At 40.4% G+C, this 18,609-nt stretch overlaps 1 protein-coding gene and 1 long non-coding RNA gene across 4 annotated transcripts in view; one reads left to right on the top strand and one right to left on the bottom strand.

Moving 5' to 3' along the window:
• MYO3B (myosin IIIB) overlaps window positions 1-18,609 on the bottom strand; it is a 485,003-nt gene that overhangs the window by 441,036 nt on the left and 25,358 nt on the right. For all 3 annotated transcript variants that reach the window (XM_054476982.1, XM_054476984.1, XM_054476983.2), the window contains exons 2-3: window positions 16,693-16,876; window positions 15,798-15,932 (exon numbers count right to left, since the gene is read on the bottom strand). In XM_054476982.1, coding sequence (XP_054332957.1) covers window positions 15,798-15,932; window positions 16,693-16,876 — 319 coding nt within the window. The remainder of the gene's footprint in view (window positions 1-15,797; window positions 15,933-16,692; window positions 16,877-18,609) is intronic.
• On the top strand, window positions 1,621-15,831 carry LOC134737738 (uncharacterized). Its single transcript, XR_010122932.1, has 4 exons — window positions 1,621-1,809; window positions 4,918-5,040; window positions 7,478-7,600; window positions 13,181-15,831. It is a non-coding gene; the product is annotated as an uncharacterized LOC134737738 (long non-coding RNA).

Genomic DNA, 18,609 nt, shown 5'->3' with positions numbered 1-18,609 from the left:
AAAGAAATTAAGAAAAACCGACTGATACTGATTCAATGTAGTAAATTTCCAGATTACAAAACTCCAGCTTGGAATACTCAGACTTCACATTTCCATTACCCAGTCTAATCTAATTCTTTGCGTATGTATTTTTTATTTGAGGTGATGATTTATGAGTGAAAGTGCATGTTCAAAATGCTAACTTTCTGATTGCCAAATATAAAATAAAAATAAAATATAAAGCACAATTAGAAATTTTTTAGAAATAAAATTTTTGGAAAGAAAAAGCATATAAATAATCATGGCAACTTACTGGCTATTTTTCACTTTATATGAATATTGTCTATGTTTTTAATGTGCATTTTGAGGATAAGGAAAAACCGGGAGAGGCAAGATGGATGCCCTTGATACCTGAGAGAGAATAAATTTCAGTGATTTCTCCAGTGCTAGCACATATCAGAAGCCCAACCAGCAGCTCTTCCTAGAACTGCCATTGCAGATAAAGTTTATGGAGTGAAGTTGCATCATAAGTGCATTTATTAACTTTTTAATGTTCAATTTTAGGCTCTCAGCAACTTTATGCTCTTCTCTCTTTTTTGTCTGTAATTAAAAACACTCATTTTATTTTGCATATTTGTTCTTTGTCATATATTGTATCTTACTGAAGTTTGAGTACATAAGGCAGTTATACTGAGAGAAGAGAGACAGACCCTCTCATATTGTTTTATACTCAGAAAAGAAAAGAAAAGCAAAACAAAAGGCAGGTAGCCCGGCGCCTAGGAACCAGACCCGAAACCAGGCCTGGGCCTGCCTGACCTGAGCCTGGTAGTTAAAGATTGACCCCGGACCTAACCGAATATGTTATCTATAGATTCCAGATATTGTATAGAAAAGACATTGTGAAACTTCCCGGTCTGTTCTGTTTCACTCTGACCACCAGTGCATGCAGCCCCTGTCACATACCCCCTGCTTGGTCAATCGATCACGACTCTCTCATGCGGACCCCGTTAGAGTTGTGAGCCCTTAAAAGGGACAGGAATTGCTCACTGGGAGAGCTCGGCTCTTGAGACAGGAGTCTTGCCCAATGCTCCCAGCGGAATAAACCACTTCCTTCTTTAACTCGGTGTCTGAGGAGTTTTGTCTGCCACTCGTCCTGCTACAATACTTTTTCATCACCTTAAGGATTTCCAAAGATGACTAACTGCAGAAGTCAATGTGCAGGTTTGGGTTTGCTACAAGCTATCCTAAATCAAGGGTTCTCAACTGTTTTGAGCAGAGCACGGAAATACCCTGAAATTGTTGGCAGCATGCTGTATATGCATCTTGCAGTTTACTGGGGAGAAAATGCAGAGCTTTTACCAGATTCTAAAAGCTACTGAGATAGCCAAATGCCTAGGCAGATAAAAAGGGGACCCCAGAGAATCTCTGACCTGCCCCACAAGTGTTTACATCAGATGCTTTGTGCAGATTAGGCAACAATTGTGCCCTGGGCTTGTCTGGGCATCCCCACAGCAGACTGGAGCCGGACATGAGCACTGGGGGCAAATGGGTGGAGCCACGGGTAATTCACGCCTTATGCAGGGGAGGAGCCTGCTCTCTTTAGCTCGTGTGGTGACCTGGGAATCAATCGGTGAGGTAGAGGGCATGTTAGCAGGACTCCATCTCACTTTGCTCTTTTTTTCCTTTTCTCCCAATAAATTCTGCTCCTCACCCTTTTATATGTCTACCAGTCTAATCTTTCCTGGTCATGTGACAAGAACCCCGTTTTGGAGGAACTAAGGAGAAAGTTCCGCAACATTTTTGGCATCCAGACGTGGGGCTTGAGGAAAGGTGAGTAACATGCAAACCAAAAAGTCGTTTTCCTTTGGCTTCTAAACCTTTTTGTCCTTGGACTTCTTCTGAGGGTACAGAAATTATGCCCCCCCACCATGTCATTCCTGGGGGTCAGGAATGTCGGCTGGACGGGCAAACTGGTGGCTCCCCAGCTCCCAAGTTTCTCTCCCTGTTGGAGAAACTCATTGGCATAAAAATAAGAGATTCTTCCCCCAGACTTTTTTTTTTTTTTTTTTTTGAGAGGGAGTTTCGCTCTTTTTGCCCAGGCTGGAGTGCAGTGGTGCCATCTCGGCTCACCGCAACCTCCGCCTCCTGGGTCCAAGCGATTCTCCTGCCTCAGCCTCCCGAGTAGCTGGGATTACAGGTATATGCCACCACACCCAGCTAATTTTGTATTTTTAGTAGAGACAGGGTTTCTCCATGTTGGTCAGGCTGGTCTCGAACTCCCGACTTCAGGTGATCTGCCCGCCTTGGCCTCCCAAGGTGCTGGGATTGCAGGCCTGAGCCACAGAACCCAGCGGCATTTTTTTTTTTTTTTTTTTTAAAGAAAACATTTTACCAGGCCAGGACCCCAACTATCAGGGTTTATATTTTCTGTAAAGTTTTAATTATGAAAAAGGATTTGTGAGGTTGGTCTTAAGCTGTAGCCAATCTGGTGTGCTTTGCATGACTTGCTGTATGGCCAACAGCAAACTTTCCTGCAGGCCTCCATCTTGTTTTATGTGCTTGGGATTGTGACCTGTAACCATGTGGCAATGTTTTTTTCTTTCATTTCACAATGATGCCTAGGTTCAATCCTGGCTTAGGAAATGTGTTAATATCTGTGTGACTTCTGCCATTTGCTGATTCTCTTCCCCACCATGAACAGCGTCTAGCCTTTTTCTTACATCTTCCTTTCTCTGAGTTACCTTTAAAGGTTCTAAATTTTGTAAGAATTGCTTACCCTTATCCCCTTCGAAAATACCGCATATGCTCACAGTGAAATCATAACCTTAAGTGAGGCTTGTTGGTTTCACCTGTGAGGTTACCTTTAGTAAAGTTTGAAAGCCAGAAATACTAGCTGCTTGGCATGGCTAAAATCGGCTAATAAGGGAGTTAAAAGGATTTTCTTAGAGAGTGCTCATCTTAACTAAAAGTGGATGTCCAAGTTATGGTTTATTTAAAAGGCCTTTATGCTTTTTCCTCTTTGGGGTTCTTGCTTTGCTGGAAAAAGGCTTTTCCTCAGTTGACTAAATTACTTTTCTCCATTTTGCCTTGCCACTCTCAATGCATGCATGGCAGGCCCTAAGGTAACTCCTGGGGCCATGGGACTCCTTGGGAAAAACAGACAAGGCACCACTCCGTTTTGGGAAGAAACCTGTTTTTCTCATGGAACCCCAGGAATTAAAAGTAGATAGATCTCTCTCAAACTCTATTTTTGCCTCCCAGTCATGCCTGTTTATTAGGCCTTAAAAGCTGCATGTTTTCCTAGCCCTGTCTCTTAAAGGGCTCCACCCAGAGGCCAATAATCCAAATAGGAGATGGGCAAATGAAAATCTTATGGCTGCTGGGTTTTCTTCTGCCTGTCTGTATAGTTACATATGTGTTGTGTGTGTGATGTCTATAAAAAAGCTCTAATTAATTGGTCTAATGGAAGACAAGTGCTTGGATCAAATATTTTTTTAAAGGGAAGATTAAAGCTGTGGTACGTTTTAGTTGATGTGACTTTAATCTTTGAGAAATAAAAACAGACTTAAAGATTATTGGTAAAATGCAGATGTTGTCAAATATAGACAGGTGAACTAAATTATGCAGGTCAGATACTAGGTTTGTTAAATGTTTTAAGGTTATAAACTGCCTTTTTGGTTTTTAAGAACTTTTCAACTTGCCAGCTTGACAATTGGTAAGGTCTGGGGACATATGGAACTAACCACACCCTTAATTATGTTGGAAGGAGTCAAACCTTGCCTGAACCTAGCACATAATTAAAACAACTTACCAGGTTTTACATTAAACTTAAAATTGCTAGGGGTTACCATTATAACATGTAATTGAAACTACTGGAAATAGATTTACATGCAAGGTACGTAGGAACAGTAAGATGTGTTTTTAGTAAAAGATTACAAGAAGGCATGGAAATGTAAATTCTTGCCTAGGTTTAAAGGATTGTTTTGAATTAGATAAAATTAAGCTGACAGTTTAAACAAATGATGGAAGGACTGTAAAAATTAATATTGCAAAAATTCAGTGTGTGAACAGATTGACTAAATTCAAAAGGGTTTTATATAGTTTTTCTGTAAATTGAGCATTGAAATAAAAGCACAACAAGGTACTCTTAAGGCACTAATCTGCTCTGTAGCAAAATTTGTAAAGGGTTATAAAACGTTTTTGCTTTTTTAAATTTCTGAGTCATCGTTTGGCAAAATAAATAACTTATGGTAATCTGGAATTCTATTTCAGTGTTTTAAACCACTAACATATTTAACAGGCTTCCAAAAATCAAACTTCAGTTTCAAAATTGCCTTCCTGACACCTAGTTTTGGATGCTACAGAGGGCCCTGGAATATCCAAAAGAGAGGTAAAAGGGATCATTTGACATGTTTAGTTACATGGAATTGCCAAAATGGTGTTCAATCTTATTTAGGTTATATTTTGATGAATAATATTATGTTCCAAAATTGTATGGAATTTTTAAAATTATAATGTCTAATGTATATGCTATCATCATAATTAAGGTTGTTATGTTATTGTAAACCAAACTTCTTTGAGAAGAAGAGAGATAACCAAACTTCTTTGTTAATTGTGTTTCTAACTGTAACTACCCTGGGCAATTTTTTTATTCCCAACAATTGTTGTCTTGTTTTGGTCCTTTTCAAAAGATAGTTTATAATAAACTGGACTCTGACAGGTGCCACAGGACTCTGACAGGTGCTCTCAAATACAGGTTTCTGATAACTTTGGAGATTGTGACATTGGAAAAAAGGAAAAACGTATAGGACTCATAAAGAGCTGAAATGTTCATGAATATCAAATAAGAGTTAACTAAATGGACTGAACTCATAGAAAACTGAAGCTATCTTTTTGACTTTTGCTTGGAATATTGCTGATCCTTGTTTTGTTTTTCAGAGTCAAGGAAACTTATTTGGAACTATTTACAGCCTTTAATGATTAAGGTATACTCCTGTGAACAAAATTTGGAGCATATATGTCCTCTCTCTGCCTGGCTTCCCCAGAATTTAGAAACTAGTTGTGAGTATTCTTAACTTACAGCAATGTAGTTGTTTGCATCAGTGCCATAAGAATCCATTTTCTTTTGCAGTATGATGCAATTGGAGAAACTGTTTTACCAAGGCTTTGACTGGAAGGGTATGCTTCCCTTTAAGGAGTCAAGCTCGACTTGCAGAGCTGATAAAAGCCCCTTGGGAAAACTGGCCTCATACCCTTATCTACGCAGTACCTGTATAGGGTTCCTGACCTGTAGTAAGTAAAGAATGTTACTTTATGACAGGACCAGGAGCTCTGAGTTTATCTTGGGACCTTAAGAGGAGAGGATCACCCAACTCACAGGTATTTGAGGATACAAACCCATGGCTGTGCTCAGCTTTAAAAGGTCTTATCCGAAATTCCTTGTGGAACAGAGTTCCATCAAAGCTAATCTAAAAGGCCTATGGAGAAACAATTATTCTTGCTGCACTTTATGCAAATAATCAGGTCAAGTGTAAGACTAAAGTCTATTTTGCCAGCAACTCAGTCCTATCATGATTTTTTTTTAACAAAAAAATGAGGACTGGAGATAGAGAAATTATGTTTCAAAACTTACCATACATTTGTCATTAAATTCTAGACTCATTAGTTGTTTTTAAGTTTTTGCCTACACTTTAGACTAACCCTGCTTGTTCTTGTGAACCAACCAGGAATCTCCAGCTGCAGCTTAGAAAGAATAAAAGGGATAGGTGATGTAAAAACCTGGATCAAAATTCTAGTTCTGAGCAATTATCCTGCAAATCCTGCCAGGTGATGGGAATAAATAGGACATAAATAGGGTGCCCATCACCCAGAGGTTTTCTTCTTGGGAAAGTAAGACCAAGAGAGCTAACCAAAGCCAAGCCCCATGCACCTAGATCTTAGCAAGCATAACTATAGCCACCAGTTATCTGGGCATGTCACAAGACATCCTTTTCTCTCCCTTGTTGGAGGAGGACTCAATTCCACAGCTTCACCTTAGCATTTGGCTTATGATAAGGAGTCCATGCAACACCCCTTCTCCGAGGCACATTTTTGTCCCAAACTCAATTCCAAGCTTCAGGTCAAAGCCCTAGGAAAGAAAACTCGATTTGAGGGATCCAGAGGTAGATGATCATGGAAGTTAAAAGGCATAGCACAGGTGAGCATGACTGGTTTCCTGCCAATTAAGCCAAGCTTCCCATTTCATGGATAAAGGTCATGATACTATCCATGGCATAAATGAGGTCTAGAGAATTCAAAGGCTACTGACAACAGAGGAGATAGGGCATACGTGGGTAAGAGTGGATACTCCCACCCCCTAGACTCCCTTTTAACAAGGGTGAAAGCTGCTTTGACTCCATGGGCAGTACCCTGTCACAGTCACTGGAACTTGGGGATACAAGGATAGAGGAAAAGAAAGAGGAATGGCTCAGTTTCTCTCCCTCACATACCCCAGGTATTTGCTAGGAAGAGAAGGGAACCAGGGATGCCTTGCTCTCCTCTTTCTAGATGAGTAGCCATTCATCTTCATTCTGTACCCCTTTTGAGTGCATCTTGAACCCCTGGGACTCCTTTGAGAAAAAAAAAAAGCCTTTTTTTTCTTTCTCTTCCTCTCTTTACTGATAGGTAATTGTCTCTCTGTAGTATGGGACACTCCCCTCAGATGCATCCTCCAAACTGGGAGGAGTTAATTTCCCAAACCTTAGACTGGTTGGCTTAGGATTGGGCTCAGGGGAAGGGAACCCAAAAGCCTGACATGCTGGCAGAAGGGTAGAAGTTTTTTTACCAGTTGGGCTTTTGGCCTCCCTCTTCCTGTGCAAACATAAAAGGCCTCAAGACTTTTGAGCTATCCTTACCCCCCGCCTCCGTTTTAATATATGTTTTCTAATAACCCAGTTTGTCTCTTTCTCACCTTCATGCCATCAAACTCCAAATGGTCATGCAACTGGAGCCTCGGATGATGACCCCTTTGGCCGGGAACCCTTAGGTAGGCCTCTGAGGGAGATCTGTTTTCCCAAAACAGCACCCCCTGCCAGCAGGAAGCAGTTAAGAGTGGTCTTCATCCTTACCCTTATCCTTATTTTAATGGCAGTTAGATGGGCTTTAGATGAGGGAATGAGATAGCCAAATGCCTAGGCAAATAAAAAGGAGTCCCTGGAGAATCTCTAACCCGCCCTACAAGTGTTTGCATCAGTTGCTTTTGTACAGATGAGGGAACCTGCCCAGGGCTTGTCTGGGCATACCCACAGCAGACCGGAGCCCACAGCGGACCAGAGCCGACAGGCACACTGGGGAAAATAGGTGGAGCTACAGCCATGGGGAATCCCTGCCTTATGCATGGGAGGACTCTGCTGTCTTCGGCTCATGTGGTGACCTGAGAATCCGTCGGTGAGGTAGAGGGCCTGTTAGCAGGGCTCCATCTCACTTTTCTAAGTTTTTTCTTTTTTTCCTTTTTGCCCAGTAAATTCTGCTCCTCATCCTTCTATGTGTCCGCAAACCTGATCTTTTCTGGTCATGTGAGAAGAACCTGGCTTTGGCTGAATTAAGGAGAAAGTTCTGCAACAGTATCCTTGACCTTATGAAGGTAAAATCCCTACTTTAAAGCCCTAGGTTTCCTCTTGGCACTTAGTCTGCAATTTGGGAAATAATTAACTAGTGAACAGCAGGTGATCCCCTGCATTGTGGCTGCTTAAGTCAACTTACTTTTTTTTTTTTTTTTTTTTTTTTGAGACAGTCTGGTTTTTTGTTTTATTTTTTGAGACAGGGTCTGGTTCTTATTGCCTAGGCAAGACTGCAGTGCTGCAATCTCGGCTCACTGCAACCTCTGCCTCCCAGTCTCAAGCCAGTCTCCCACTTCAGCCCTCTGAGTAGCTGGGACTACAGGTGCATGCCACCACACCCAGCTAATTGTTTTATTGTAGAGATGAGGTTTTGCATGTTGCCCAGGCTGGTCTCCAACTCCTGAGCTCAAGCGATCCACCCACCTCAGCTTCCCAAAGTGCTAGTATTATAGGTGTGAGCCACTGTGCCTGGCTTTTCTTAAGCAAGGAAACCTGAAGAAGCACAGATTAACAGCTTCCCTAAAAGAAGATTACTTTTATCAAGATAATAATACATTAGGATCTATTCAACTCTAATTATGAAGCTCTGCAACATTTTAATAAAGGGTGAACAGATGTTTTTACTTGACATGTGTATCAGTCCCTGCTACATACTTGGCAGATACCTTGCACACATATTAAAAATCAAGATAGCCTGGAACTGAATCTGCCCATGTTTTTACCATACAATAGTATGTGGCTAAAAATTGAATACAGAATTAAGGAATCTTTAAAACTAGCATAAAATTACTATCTCAGGAATGACTTAGAATGACTTAGAAGGGACCCTAAAAGCAGTGAAATGCATTGAAGGCTATGACGATTCCATGAGTTTGGGACTATATTAAATGACCCTGAAATCCACTGTCTGCCAATTTCAGGTTTAACTTGCAACTCAACATCCATGACTCTGATGGTGGCCCAAACGTTAAGTGCCAGCATAATGTCTTCCAAAGGATTCCATATTCTTTTGATTCTAACTATGGCTCACATGACTCTGAAAGGACAAATAACTTTCCGTATTCAATCTAATACCCTCTTGAGCACTGAATGCGTTTTTGGTGCCATAATTCATAGAACAGTCTTAAAACCTAGGCTTTTGAGAGAGACAAAATAATGTTTTCAGAATTCCCCAAAATATATGGTACATATCAAGAAACAAAAATTGGATAATTGACCACAGGGTCCACTGATGACCAGGAAAGAACCCAGGACTTGACATAAGGGAAGTTCTCACCTGATAAAAAAAAGAGGAGTCCTTATAGAGTTAGGGGAGATTAAGAGAACAAGATTAGAATGAGGATGCTCCCTCTGGGAGGGGGCTGTCTGTGTAAGCGGGTAATGATAATAGAAACTTCAGTTTCTTATGATCCTCTTCCCATTTGGAAATCTAAGAGGAGACCTCTTGATAACAAGGGGTGTCTGTGTCAAGTGAAATGAAAGTTTGGCATGGTGAGGCAGACCATGCTTGAGATTACAACAACAGTTTTCTACAATCTGCTGGCAACTTGTAAGACATTCAGAACTTCGTGCTCTATTTGGGGACACGGATAAGGTTAGAGTTTAAATAAGAAGGACAAAGAACGTGAGGACCTCATGATAGGAGGGAGTGTCAGAGACCAGGAACATCAAAGATACCAAAGGGAGAAAATACAGTTTTATTATCACAAGGACTTTGTGGTTACCATACAGTTCAGAAGCCTCTGCCCTCACTACCATGGCATTATGTAAGCATCTACTTGTACCCAGATCCAGATGCCACCCAGGGAAAAGGGAGAGGAAAGAGGGAGAGAAGAGGCCCTAAAAAACTGAGTACTTACCCAAATGACTAAGCCTTGAACTGGACATTGAAAATTGGATATAAATACTGGAATATGCCACTCCACAAAGAAGTCACTCAACTGGACTTAAGTTTAACAAAATGGGTTAGAATCAGTTGCCTCCTTTAGTCAGGCTGGGAGCTCAAGAACCCAGTTTAGTTCGGTTATTGAGAAGAAAGGCACCTCTTTGTTATCAATAGTTTATGATTGTCCAGTTTATTACCTATTACTCAATCATGAATATGACACAATCTCTAGCCTCAAAGAGGTCACTGCCCAGTAATGGACATACGAGTAATTATAGCGTGGAATGTGGAAGCAGAGCTGTGCCTAAGGAAGTGTGGTGGCACCAAAGAAGGAAGGGTGAACTCTGCTGAGGGAGGGCAAAGAGGGGACAGTCTAGGAAAACTTCCCAGAGGATGTAACATTTACAATGGATTTGAAGGACAAATGGGTTTTGGGCAGGTGGACAAGAAGGGAAGAAGATTCTGTGAAAAGGAACATGGGGACATCTTGTGCAAATGTAGGGGGCATGAAAGAATGAGGGGGAGTGTGCATGTGAGTGTACATGTGTGTGATGAGTTCTAAATACTCTACTACTGTTGGGACAAAGGGTGCCAGAATCCTGGGGCAGGGAAGACGGAGGAGGAAGGCCAATGACAGGGAATGACAGGTATGCCCTGCTAAGGAGTATGGGCTTTATTATAATATACTCTGTATACTACCCATATAATATATACCCATATACTACCCATATAATATATACCTGTATACCACCCATATAACATTCTATGTATATTATAATACCATGATATATCACTAGATAAAAAAGGGTAACTATGAACAGATTTTAGGCAGGAGGTCTCAATGTTCAGATTGGTATTCTAGAAAAATGACTTGGTCAGCAGATTGGAGGATGGACAGAAGACAACACTAGGAGCTGGAGTATCCATTAGAAGATATTGAGGTAATCAAGGGAGGCAGGGTCAAAAAGTCATGAGGATAAAAGGGAAGGAGAGATTTGGGAGACTTTTTTTGAGATACAAATAACGGGAATTTCTGACCAGCCACATGTGAAAGGTGAAGAAGAGACAGAGTCTAGGGAAACTGTGAGAATTAGGAAAATATCAATAGTCTTTGCTCCTCTAAAGGAAAGGCAGTAATAGGGATGCAAATCATGATAGAACCTTCATCAGGACCACTCCCCACCCTGGCTCACATCTCAGGGAGGCACAGGCTTTCTTGCATTGCAAGCATGCTATTAAAATTCTACTGAGAGGAATTTTAAATTAAATGCTGGGTGATGATCCCAGAAAATGCAACCCTGGAATTTTCCCCTGACACCTCATTTTGGTCTCTCTCCCTGCCCTACTTTAAGTGTGGCCATTTTTGCACCAAGGCCTCTTCAGCAATATTTTATATAGGTAGCCAACTTATAAACTTTATTTGTAACTCTAGAACCTATGAAGGGATTAAGAGTAGCTATTTGTCAGCAGGATCAAAACTCAGCTATGGATTTAAAAACAACAAAGGAATCTTACCCAGCCAGTGCTTTTTGTTCACTAAATGTCAGAGTATAAGAGCTGTCTGACTTCCAAGAACTCACAGAAACATATAATTAAACTGCTCAGGACACTTTTAAAGGAAGCTGTCCTGTGAAGTTGATAAGCCCACCAGCAAGGTTTTCAAGGACAGCCTATGGGTTACAGAAAAAAGACTGGGCACTTGGATATAAAAAAAGAAATCAGGTGTATACTGACAATTGTCTAATCAGAATAAATGTTCAGTGAAATGGGTTGAACATTTTAAAAGCATGACAAAGAATTATATTTAAATGCACCGAGTAAAATAATCCCTTTAGAATTGTAAGAAGGCAACCAAGCCTCCCACCCCAGCCCTGAGGGTTGACACATCAGCCCTTTATTCCCGCCCACTCTGCCAGCCACCAGATTCAAATACAGAAGTGTGTTTTCATTCCTGCAGTTCCTCCCTACGCCCTCAGCATTCAGGAAATGTGGTAGCTGAATGCATCTAGAATTTAATGAGCATTTTGCTCCAAACCAAGAAAAATAGAAAAATCATTTACATTCCACATCTATTTTCCAAAACGTCATTGAATATTGATTCAATCACAGTATGTGCATTTGCTAAGACAGTCATCATTTCAAGCAATAAAATGTTCCTTGCTCAATAAGCCATCAACTTTCTTCCACATTATTAAAGAATGGTCCATGCAACACAATCACCAGACCTAGGCTCCAACGTTCAAGTAGATTCTGTACTAGTGTGCTGCTTTGACATAGTCAGTTTGCAGAATTAAGAGGAATTTCTTTTTGGTGCCCTTTTGTTCAGTAGACTTTGTCTTTTAAGGGTGTAGGGTTCTACAGAAAACATAAAGGAAAAGTCAAAGATAGTCAAAATTACTTTAGAAAATCCCTTAGGAAGTATCATGTTGGACACGGTCCACCTCTCAGTAATTCCAGAACAGCACATTTTTTCCTCCGGTGTTGGACAAATCATGTTTATTTTAATGAAAGCCAGCTAAAGTCACTGGCTTGCCACAAGACCAATGAAAACTATGTCACTTGAAACCCTAGAGCTTCTATCAGAGTGGAGAGATGCTCATACAATGAGAGGGAAGTGGGCCCTGAGAGTGACCTCCCATCTCATTCTCTTTCTGGGGCATATCCTTATTGAACAGAGCCAACAGTGGGCAGAATCACTCCCAGGTCTCAGCCTCTCAACTCTCTCTCTTTTGTTGAACACATATAGTATATGTTTGTAGGATGTAATGCTGTTCCATTTCAAAGTCCTTCCCTTCTCCAGTCTCAAGTTTTCTGTGCCTTCATCCTGGCTCCCAGCATTCCAATGTCTCTCACTCTAGAACCCACTGAGTCAGTGTTCAATACTGCAGTACTTTCTAACCACTTCTGGTCAATCAAAATCCACCAGTCCTACATTTGAGTCCGTCAGAGTATGACTAAGACCCTGATTTGTTAACCTGATAAACTTAATTCATGCCACAGTATCAACAGGTGAAAATGGTTCGATGTATAACACTTCCAGTGATATTCAGGTCTAGATTATACTTTCTAGGGCCTTGGATAAAAGCAAAACCTGCACAAAGGTCCATCAATCTGTCTGTCTCTCTGTCTCTCTTTCTCCCCCCCGCCCCCTTTTGCTTTGGTTCTACATATTAGATACTGAACTTACAATGAGATCTCTGAAGGAAAAAAAAAAATGTAAAACTAATTCTCATAAATGGTTTAAAGAACAAAGTTGTTTATTTTACTTTCCAGCCTCATTTACCAGTACTCCAAACCATTTCTTTTAAGAAGAACACTTGATTCATGTGGAAATTAAGTTTCTACCTGCCAAAGATTTTACACTAAAAGGAAAAAGAAAATATAGTTCATGCCTTAGCTACCACAAGTTAGGTATTTTTTCTGAGTATCATGTTTTTCTTAAAGGTCTAATTTATTAATATGTATATCATTTAGGTGAAAGACAGACTTACATATTTTTAAAAATTTAATATTCACTTAAAATGCATTCACAGATTTTCCAAAACACCATTATGTATGTGTATTTTCTCTCAGTAGGTGTCTATCATGAAAGAGAGCTTTTGTTTGCTTTCTACTAACAATTAGTAATGAATTTCAGAAAATGACATTTTTATTTGCTTTTGTTTTCAGAGTTGTCGTGATTTAAGGGGATTATTAATAACATTTTTCTATCTTCTAGACTTGCTCTGTGGAATAGCTTCTCCCTCGTCCTTTCATCGAGTCAGGCAAATAAAGAGCAAAGGCAACATAAATTTATTCTTAATATACAAGATGAGGAGAACAGTATTAAACGGATCATAATTTTTTTGTGTGAGTCCCCTAAAGCATGCCTTAAAAAGCTGCAGAGGGAACAAACTAGGGTACTATGTGGACTGTCGTTGTCATCTGGCTCTGTGTGTGTGATCAGGAAGTGCTACGATCCCAGCGAGAGACTTCACATCTGTGTTTTCATGACCCAATGGATAACATCAGAGGAGCAGCTGCACATGGTGAAAGAAAATGTGCTGAAATGTGCTTTTCCTTCCAGTTCTGCCATGCAACCAATTATGTGACCACAGGCATGTTACTCAACTCTGTGGGCCTCTGTCCCTCATCTGAAGGCTAGGGGACTGAACAGAGAGGCTTCTGCTGGTATTAGGAGTCTAGAAATTCCTGTGCTTCCCTGAGACTATTGGAGGCACTGAGTGCACATGACCATCTAGCAGCCTGGTTTAGACTGCCCATCCTGGGACAGAAAAGACTGAGGACATCCAGCATCTCATATCACCCACTTTGGCATGGACCAAAACAACCAGCAAAAGTCATAAATGACAGCATATTGTATTGCAGAGATATGAATAATTCAGTGTCTCAGGGCAGCCTCATTATCGTGGTCACCCTGAAAAAGCTAAAAACAGTTGGCAAGGGAGCAGCTGCGCAAGGCTCAGCTCATAGTTCTGGGCTCTTTCTCATCTTTCAAGGCCATGTGCTACTTCCTGGCTGCTTTGGCCATACCTGAGTTGCCATGCCTGAGGGTCACTCCTCATCCGGAAGGATGTTCATTCACCAGGTGGCCTCAGGTATGAGCAGCCCACCTGCCTGCCTGGTTGCATGGAGGGAAGGCTCCTTTTTAGGCCCTCGAAAATTACTGAAGTTTTCAGTTCTCTATGTCTGATGCAGAGCCTTTTTTAGTCAGGAGTTAAAAATGAGCAGAAACTGAGGTTCCTTGGTCACTGTACTTCCATTACTAAGTTACAACGAGGTTTAAAACACAGTGATCTTACGGAGCTGAAGACAAATATAATCAGAGACCCCAGGAACAGTATTTTATCATTTCCAAATAGCATTGTTGAAGAGCTTCATTGGCAAGATAAAATCCTAATATTCTTGGGGTGGGGGTGGGGAATTAATAAAACACCAAAGAAGTGTGTTATATGACTTAACCAGTCAACTAAAGGAACAAAGATAATTAGAAAACCAAAATCCCTTACATCTTTATATTCTGAGGAAGGCAACTGATGTGACAGAAATAAATTCAAACCAGTTTCCCTGCAGATTATCCCATTTGAATATAACAAATGAATTCCCCAAACACGGTTGCCATGGCAGCCAGTACATATTGTCCCAGGCTCAGGCCCTCCCAGAGCCAGAAACATGTGGACAAGAGGTACCAGACAGTGAAGTGAGGGCTGGTTTCTCCCCTGGTGCTTCTCTCTTAAGGCTTCCATTTGTGTCCACACAGTGCCAGGTCACCTATGTGACCTCAGACATGGAGACATGAACTGGTTCACAGGGTCAGAGCCCAGAACAAAACAGGATAGGCCTAGTGAGAATGTGGCAATAGACCTGTCCTAATATATTAATTCATATACCGTCATTATTTTCCTTGTCATTTTAGTCTCATAGGGAATTGTATTTGTTCGGAATTGACTCTTTTGCACCCAGATGCACACATTCATTCCCATTAATAACTGAAAACTGACTCTGAGAATTGTGTATGGAAGGTTTGTTGGAGAAAAAAATGCAGGACTATAGTGGATACAGTGTTGTTCCCTTCAGATTCCCTCTTCACAGTGGATGCTGCTAGAAATAGGAACAGCTCCCAGCCCTCAGCTGCACCCCTCACCCAAGTTGGCATCCACTTAAGAGAACTGACTCCCCCAAAGTCACGCTCCTTCCCAGGGGTGGCATGCAGCCAATGATTGGCTGATGTGGAGATACAATTCAGGACAAAATTCCAAAAACTTCCCAGCTCTCCATTTCCCAGAGGACCAGCTTAGGTCTCTGTTATAACCATATTGCTGTTCAGTGTCTCCCTTGCCTGATCCTGCCTTCCTCACTTTTTTCTAGGTCTATCTCTGGTAAGAACTCTCCAACAAACTTTCCATACACAATTCTCAGAGTCAGTTTTCAGGAAACCCAATCTAAAATGAGGACATGAGTGGGCAAATCCAAACTTGGCAAGCCAAGTAAACCTTGGGTTAACAGTTTTTGCAAATAAGTTGCAACCAATTCAAACATGTTTACAATTAAATGTTAGGGAAGAAAATTAATGTTTTCAATTATATTCCTATATTCACCCTGTACTAGAATAAAAGATTATTAAACCTCTGAAGCAGAGAAACAAAAATATTTTTAGCATAAGGCCTACCTGTAAGAACTGTGGAGGAGAATGTCACATCTGGTGAGGTACCTGTGACATGCAGGAGGGACCTACTCCTCAAACGTGTACCTTAAAACACCCTCTAGGTAATCAAGCATCTGTTGGCCTCTGGCACTCTGTTCAAATCACTGGTTACCCAATGGGAGCCTCTTACCTCCAGGACCAGCCACAGCTGTCCCCCTACACAGTGATCCGCTTTGTAAAACATCCCGTAAAACTTTACAACATTGGGATGATTAGGAAGGAACTGCAAAATGTTGTATTCTGCCTCAATTTTTTCATCCATATCCTAAATAGGGTAGAAAAATGCAAGGTGGATTAAATCTAATGTGTAAGGAAGGGTACAGATATGACATCATGCTCAAATACTTAGTAAAACATATTTGCTATGTATTTTCAATCTTATTACCATATCTTCAAAATATCTAACGATGGACATTCAGATACGAATCTACACCTTCTAGTATTACATTATTACATTCTATTATTACAACCTACACCTATTATTACATACTTATATCAATAATGTTTATGATATTCTTTTTTCTTTAATAATATGATCACAAATATCTTTTTTATTGAAAAGTGTCTGAATTTTCAAAGCAGTTACAGAGAAGTTGCTTGAAGGGACCTATCACAGGATAGGACATGTAAAACCTCACTGTGCAAAACAGCATACAGCATTATAACCTCGGTGCTCTAAAATAAGATGTCAGCCTAAGATGATCGAATATCACAAGTCTGGGTCACTTTGTAACTTACAGAAAGACCAGGTAGTAAAATATATTACTCTTTCCAAGAGAATAAAACTTTTGAAGATCCCAGTGGTCTCAAACCAACACAACAGTAAAATGGACAAGAAACAAAAGTCAAGGGAAGCTTTAACTCCAAGTGGAGTCCCTTCATTCAGAGAAGCTGACAAATCATGACCCATTTTGAGATTTCATGCCAGGTTTCATGAAAATTAAACCTAAAATCAAGAAAAGAAGTTGAAAACTCAGTGTGCATAAAACACCAAATTCTGGTTATAATTTACAACTGTTACTTACACTGATTGGATCCAGAATTTTCACTGCAGCCAGGCTCCCATCTCTCTTGTTAGTTACCTTGTAGACCTTGCCATAGGTGCCTTTACCAATGGTCTCTATAATTTCCCAGGTGTCCGTGGGATCTGGAAGCGATTCAAGTCCAAGCATCATAGAATTATAGTGAAATAATCCATACAGATGTTTCCTGGTTGGGAGAAAAATTTGTTATGTGCAACAGATCACAGAACTGGGGGCAGTGGACTTTTGAAACAAAAAGATTTTTATTTCTTAACCAGCAACCTCGTGTTACTTTTTATTTTCTTCCTCTATTGTAAATAAATTTTTTGAAAAAGAACTTGAACCCTCCTTAAGAAATGGTAATAAAAGATAGAGTGGAGGAGTAACATGGATCTGAAACATCCTAAAAACATGATTCTAAAAATGCAAATTATGTACACACCACAGGAGAGAGTAAAACAGCCAAAGAGGATGTTCTGGTCATGATTGGACAGTTGTATTGATAGGCTGCTGAATGGTGGCTGCTGCCAGGGAAAGTGGCTGAAAACTGTTAGTCTAACACCTTTGTCCCTAGGTTATGGTAACCTTGATGAGGGCTCCCTGATAGTCACTGGGAGCTAATCCCCAACATCAGTGTATGACCAGGCATTTGACTCATATTTCTTCTTTTTTATCCTCGCTGTATGTTAGATAACTTGAATGAAAAGAAGTAAATTTAAAGCACCCACACTCATATTGTCAGAAATTCACCTTCGCAATCTACTTCTTGCTTACTGAAATACAGTCAGTCCCACAATATGGCTGATGTCCCAGCCCAAACAGCTGTAGTTATGAAAAACTACTGAACTGCTGAATGGTAGAAGGAAAATCAATAGAAGAATACAAATGACTTTCTTCTTCTAGTCCAACTCTTGTTCCTTCCTCCTGAAGGAGGAAAACAGAAAGAATATCAACATGCAGAAACCGAGATGAACAAAACCGCTCATCACTACAAAGCTCTGTGATCTTTCTCATCTTGTCCCTGAAAAGAAACTGCCCATTGGCATGAAGCTATGTCTGCCCAAGTGTAAACAGAGTCACATAAAAGAAGAGAGAAATATACATTAACTAGCTGGGTGGACTGCCCTTAAGCAGCCAGTGAAAGGCCTGGAGGGAAAATGAAGAATAGTGTAAAGTGGGCCTTGACGTTAGCAATGAAAGGAATCAAAAATGAAATTTCACATGGTGCCCTTGAAACTGATGTGTTTAGTGAAGAAGGGAAAAAAAAAAAAAAACCCAAAGGAGAAAGGTGCTCCTGATAAATTTCTGATCATTCACCCGTATCTTTTCAGAGGCCCTAGGAGCTTATTTCCCACGTTAGGTCAAAAGCAATAGATGGGCTCAATTCTTCAGGGTTGCAGTGAGCACTAAACATGCTCAGTCTGACGTGTGGCTGATTCTCCCATGTCTTATTGCACATTCCTTGCTGCTTTGCCCATCACCTCTTAAGATTAATCAGAAATGATACTTTTTTCAAGGTGATTGTACACCATCTATCCTTCTTTCAATAACAGGTCATAAATTAGCCAAAATTACCATAAAGTGTTATTTATGTATTCAGTAAATAGTTAATAAATTCCAATCCCATTCAAGCTACACTAGATTCTACAAGAAATATAAGGAGGAAGAAGAAATTGAGCTCTGCTCTGGAGGTTCTGAATTTGTTTCAAAAATTTTTATGACTTCTGGGGTGAGATGGCAAAGTGAAGTCAAGTATCTCCTTTCCCTAAAACCGAATGAATGAACAACACTAAAATGGAAACTTGAAATCCAGCAAACAAATCAAAATATACTAGCAGTAATCAAACAAAAGAAGGGATATAAGTTCATGCCATAATCTTTGAAGAGTAGCATTCAGTGAAAATGAGAGAAGATCCCAAG

The sequence above is a fragment of the Pongo pygmaeus genome, chromosome 11 (genome assembly GCF_028885625.2).
Source record: "Pongo pygmaeus isolate AG05252 chromosome 11, NHGRI_mPonPyg2-v2.0_pri, whole genome shotgun sequence".
Taxonomy (NCBI): Eukaryota; Metazoa; Chordata; class Mammalia; order Primates; family Hominidae; genus Pongo; species Pongo pygmaeus.
Note: the sequence above shows the minus strand (reverse complement) of the source record. Positions and strands in the feature narration are given on the sequence as shown.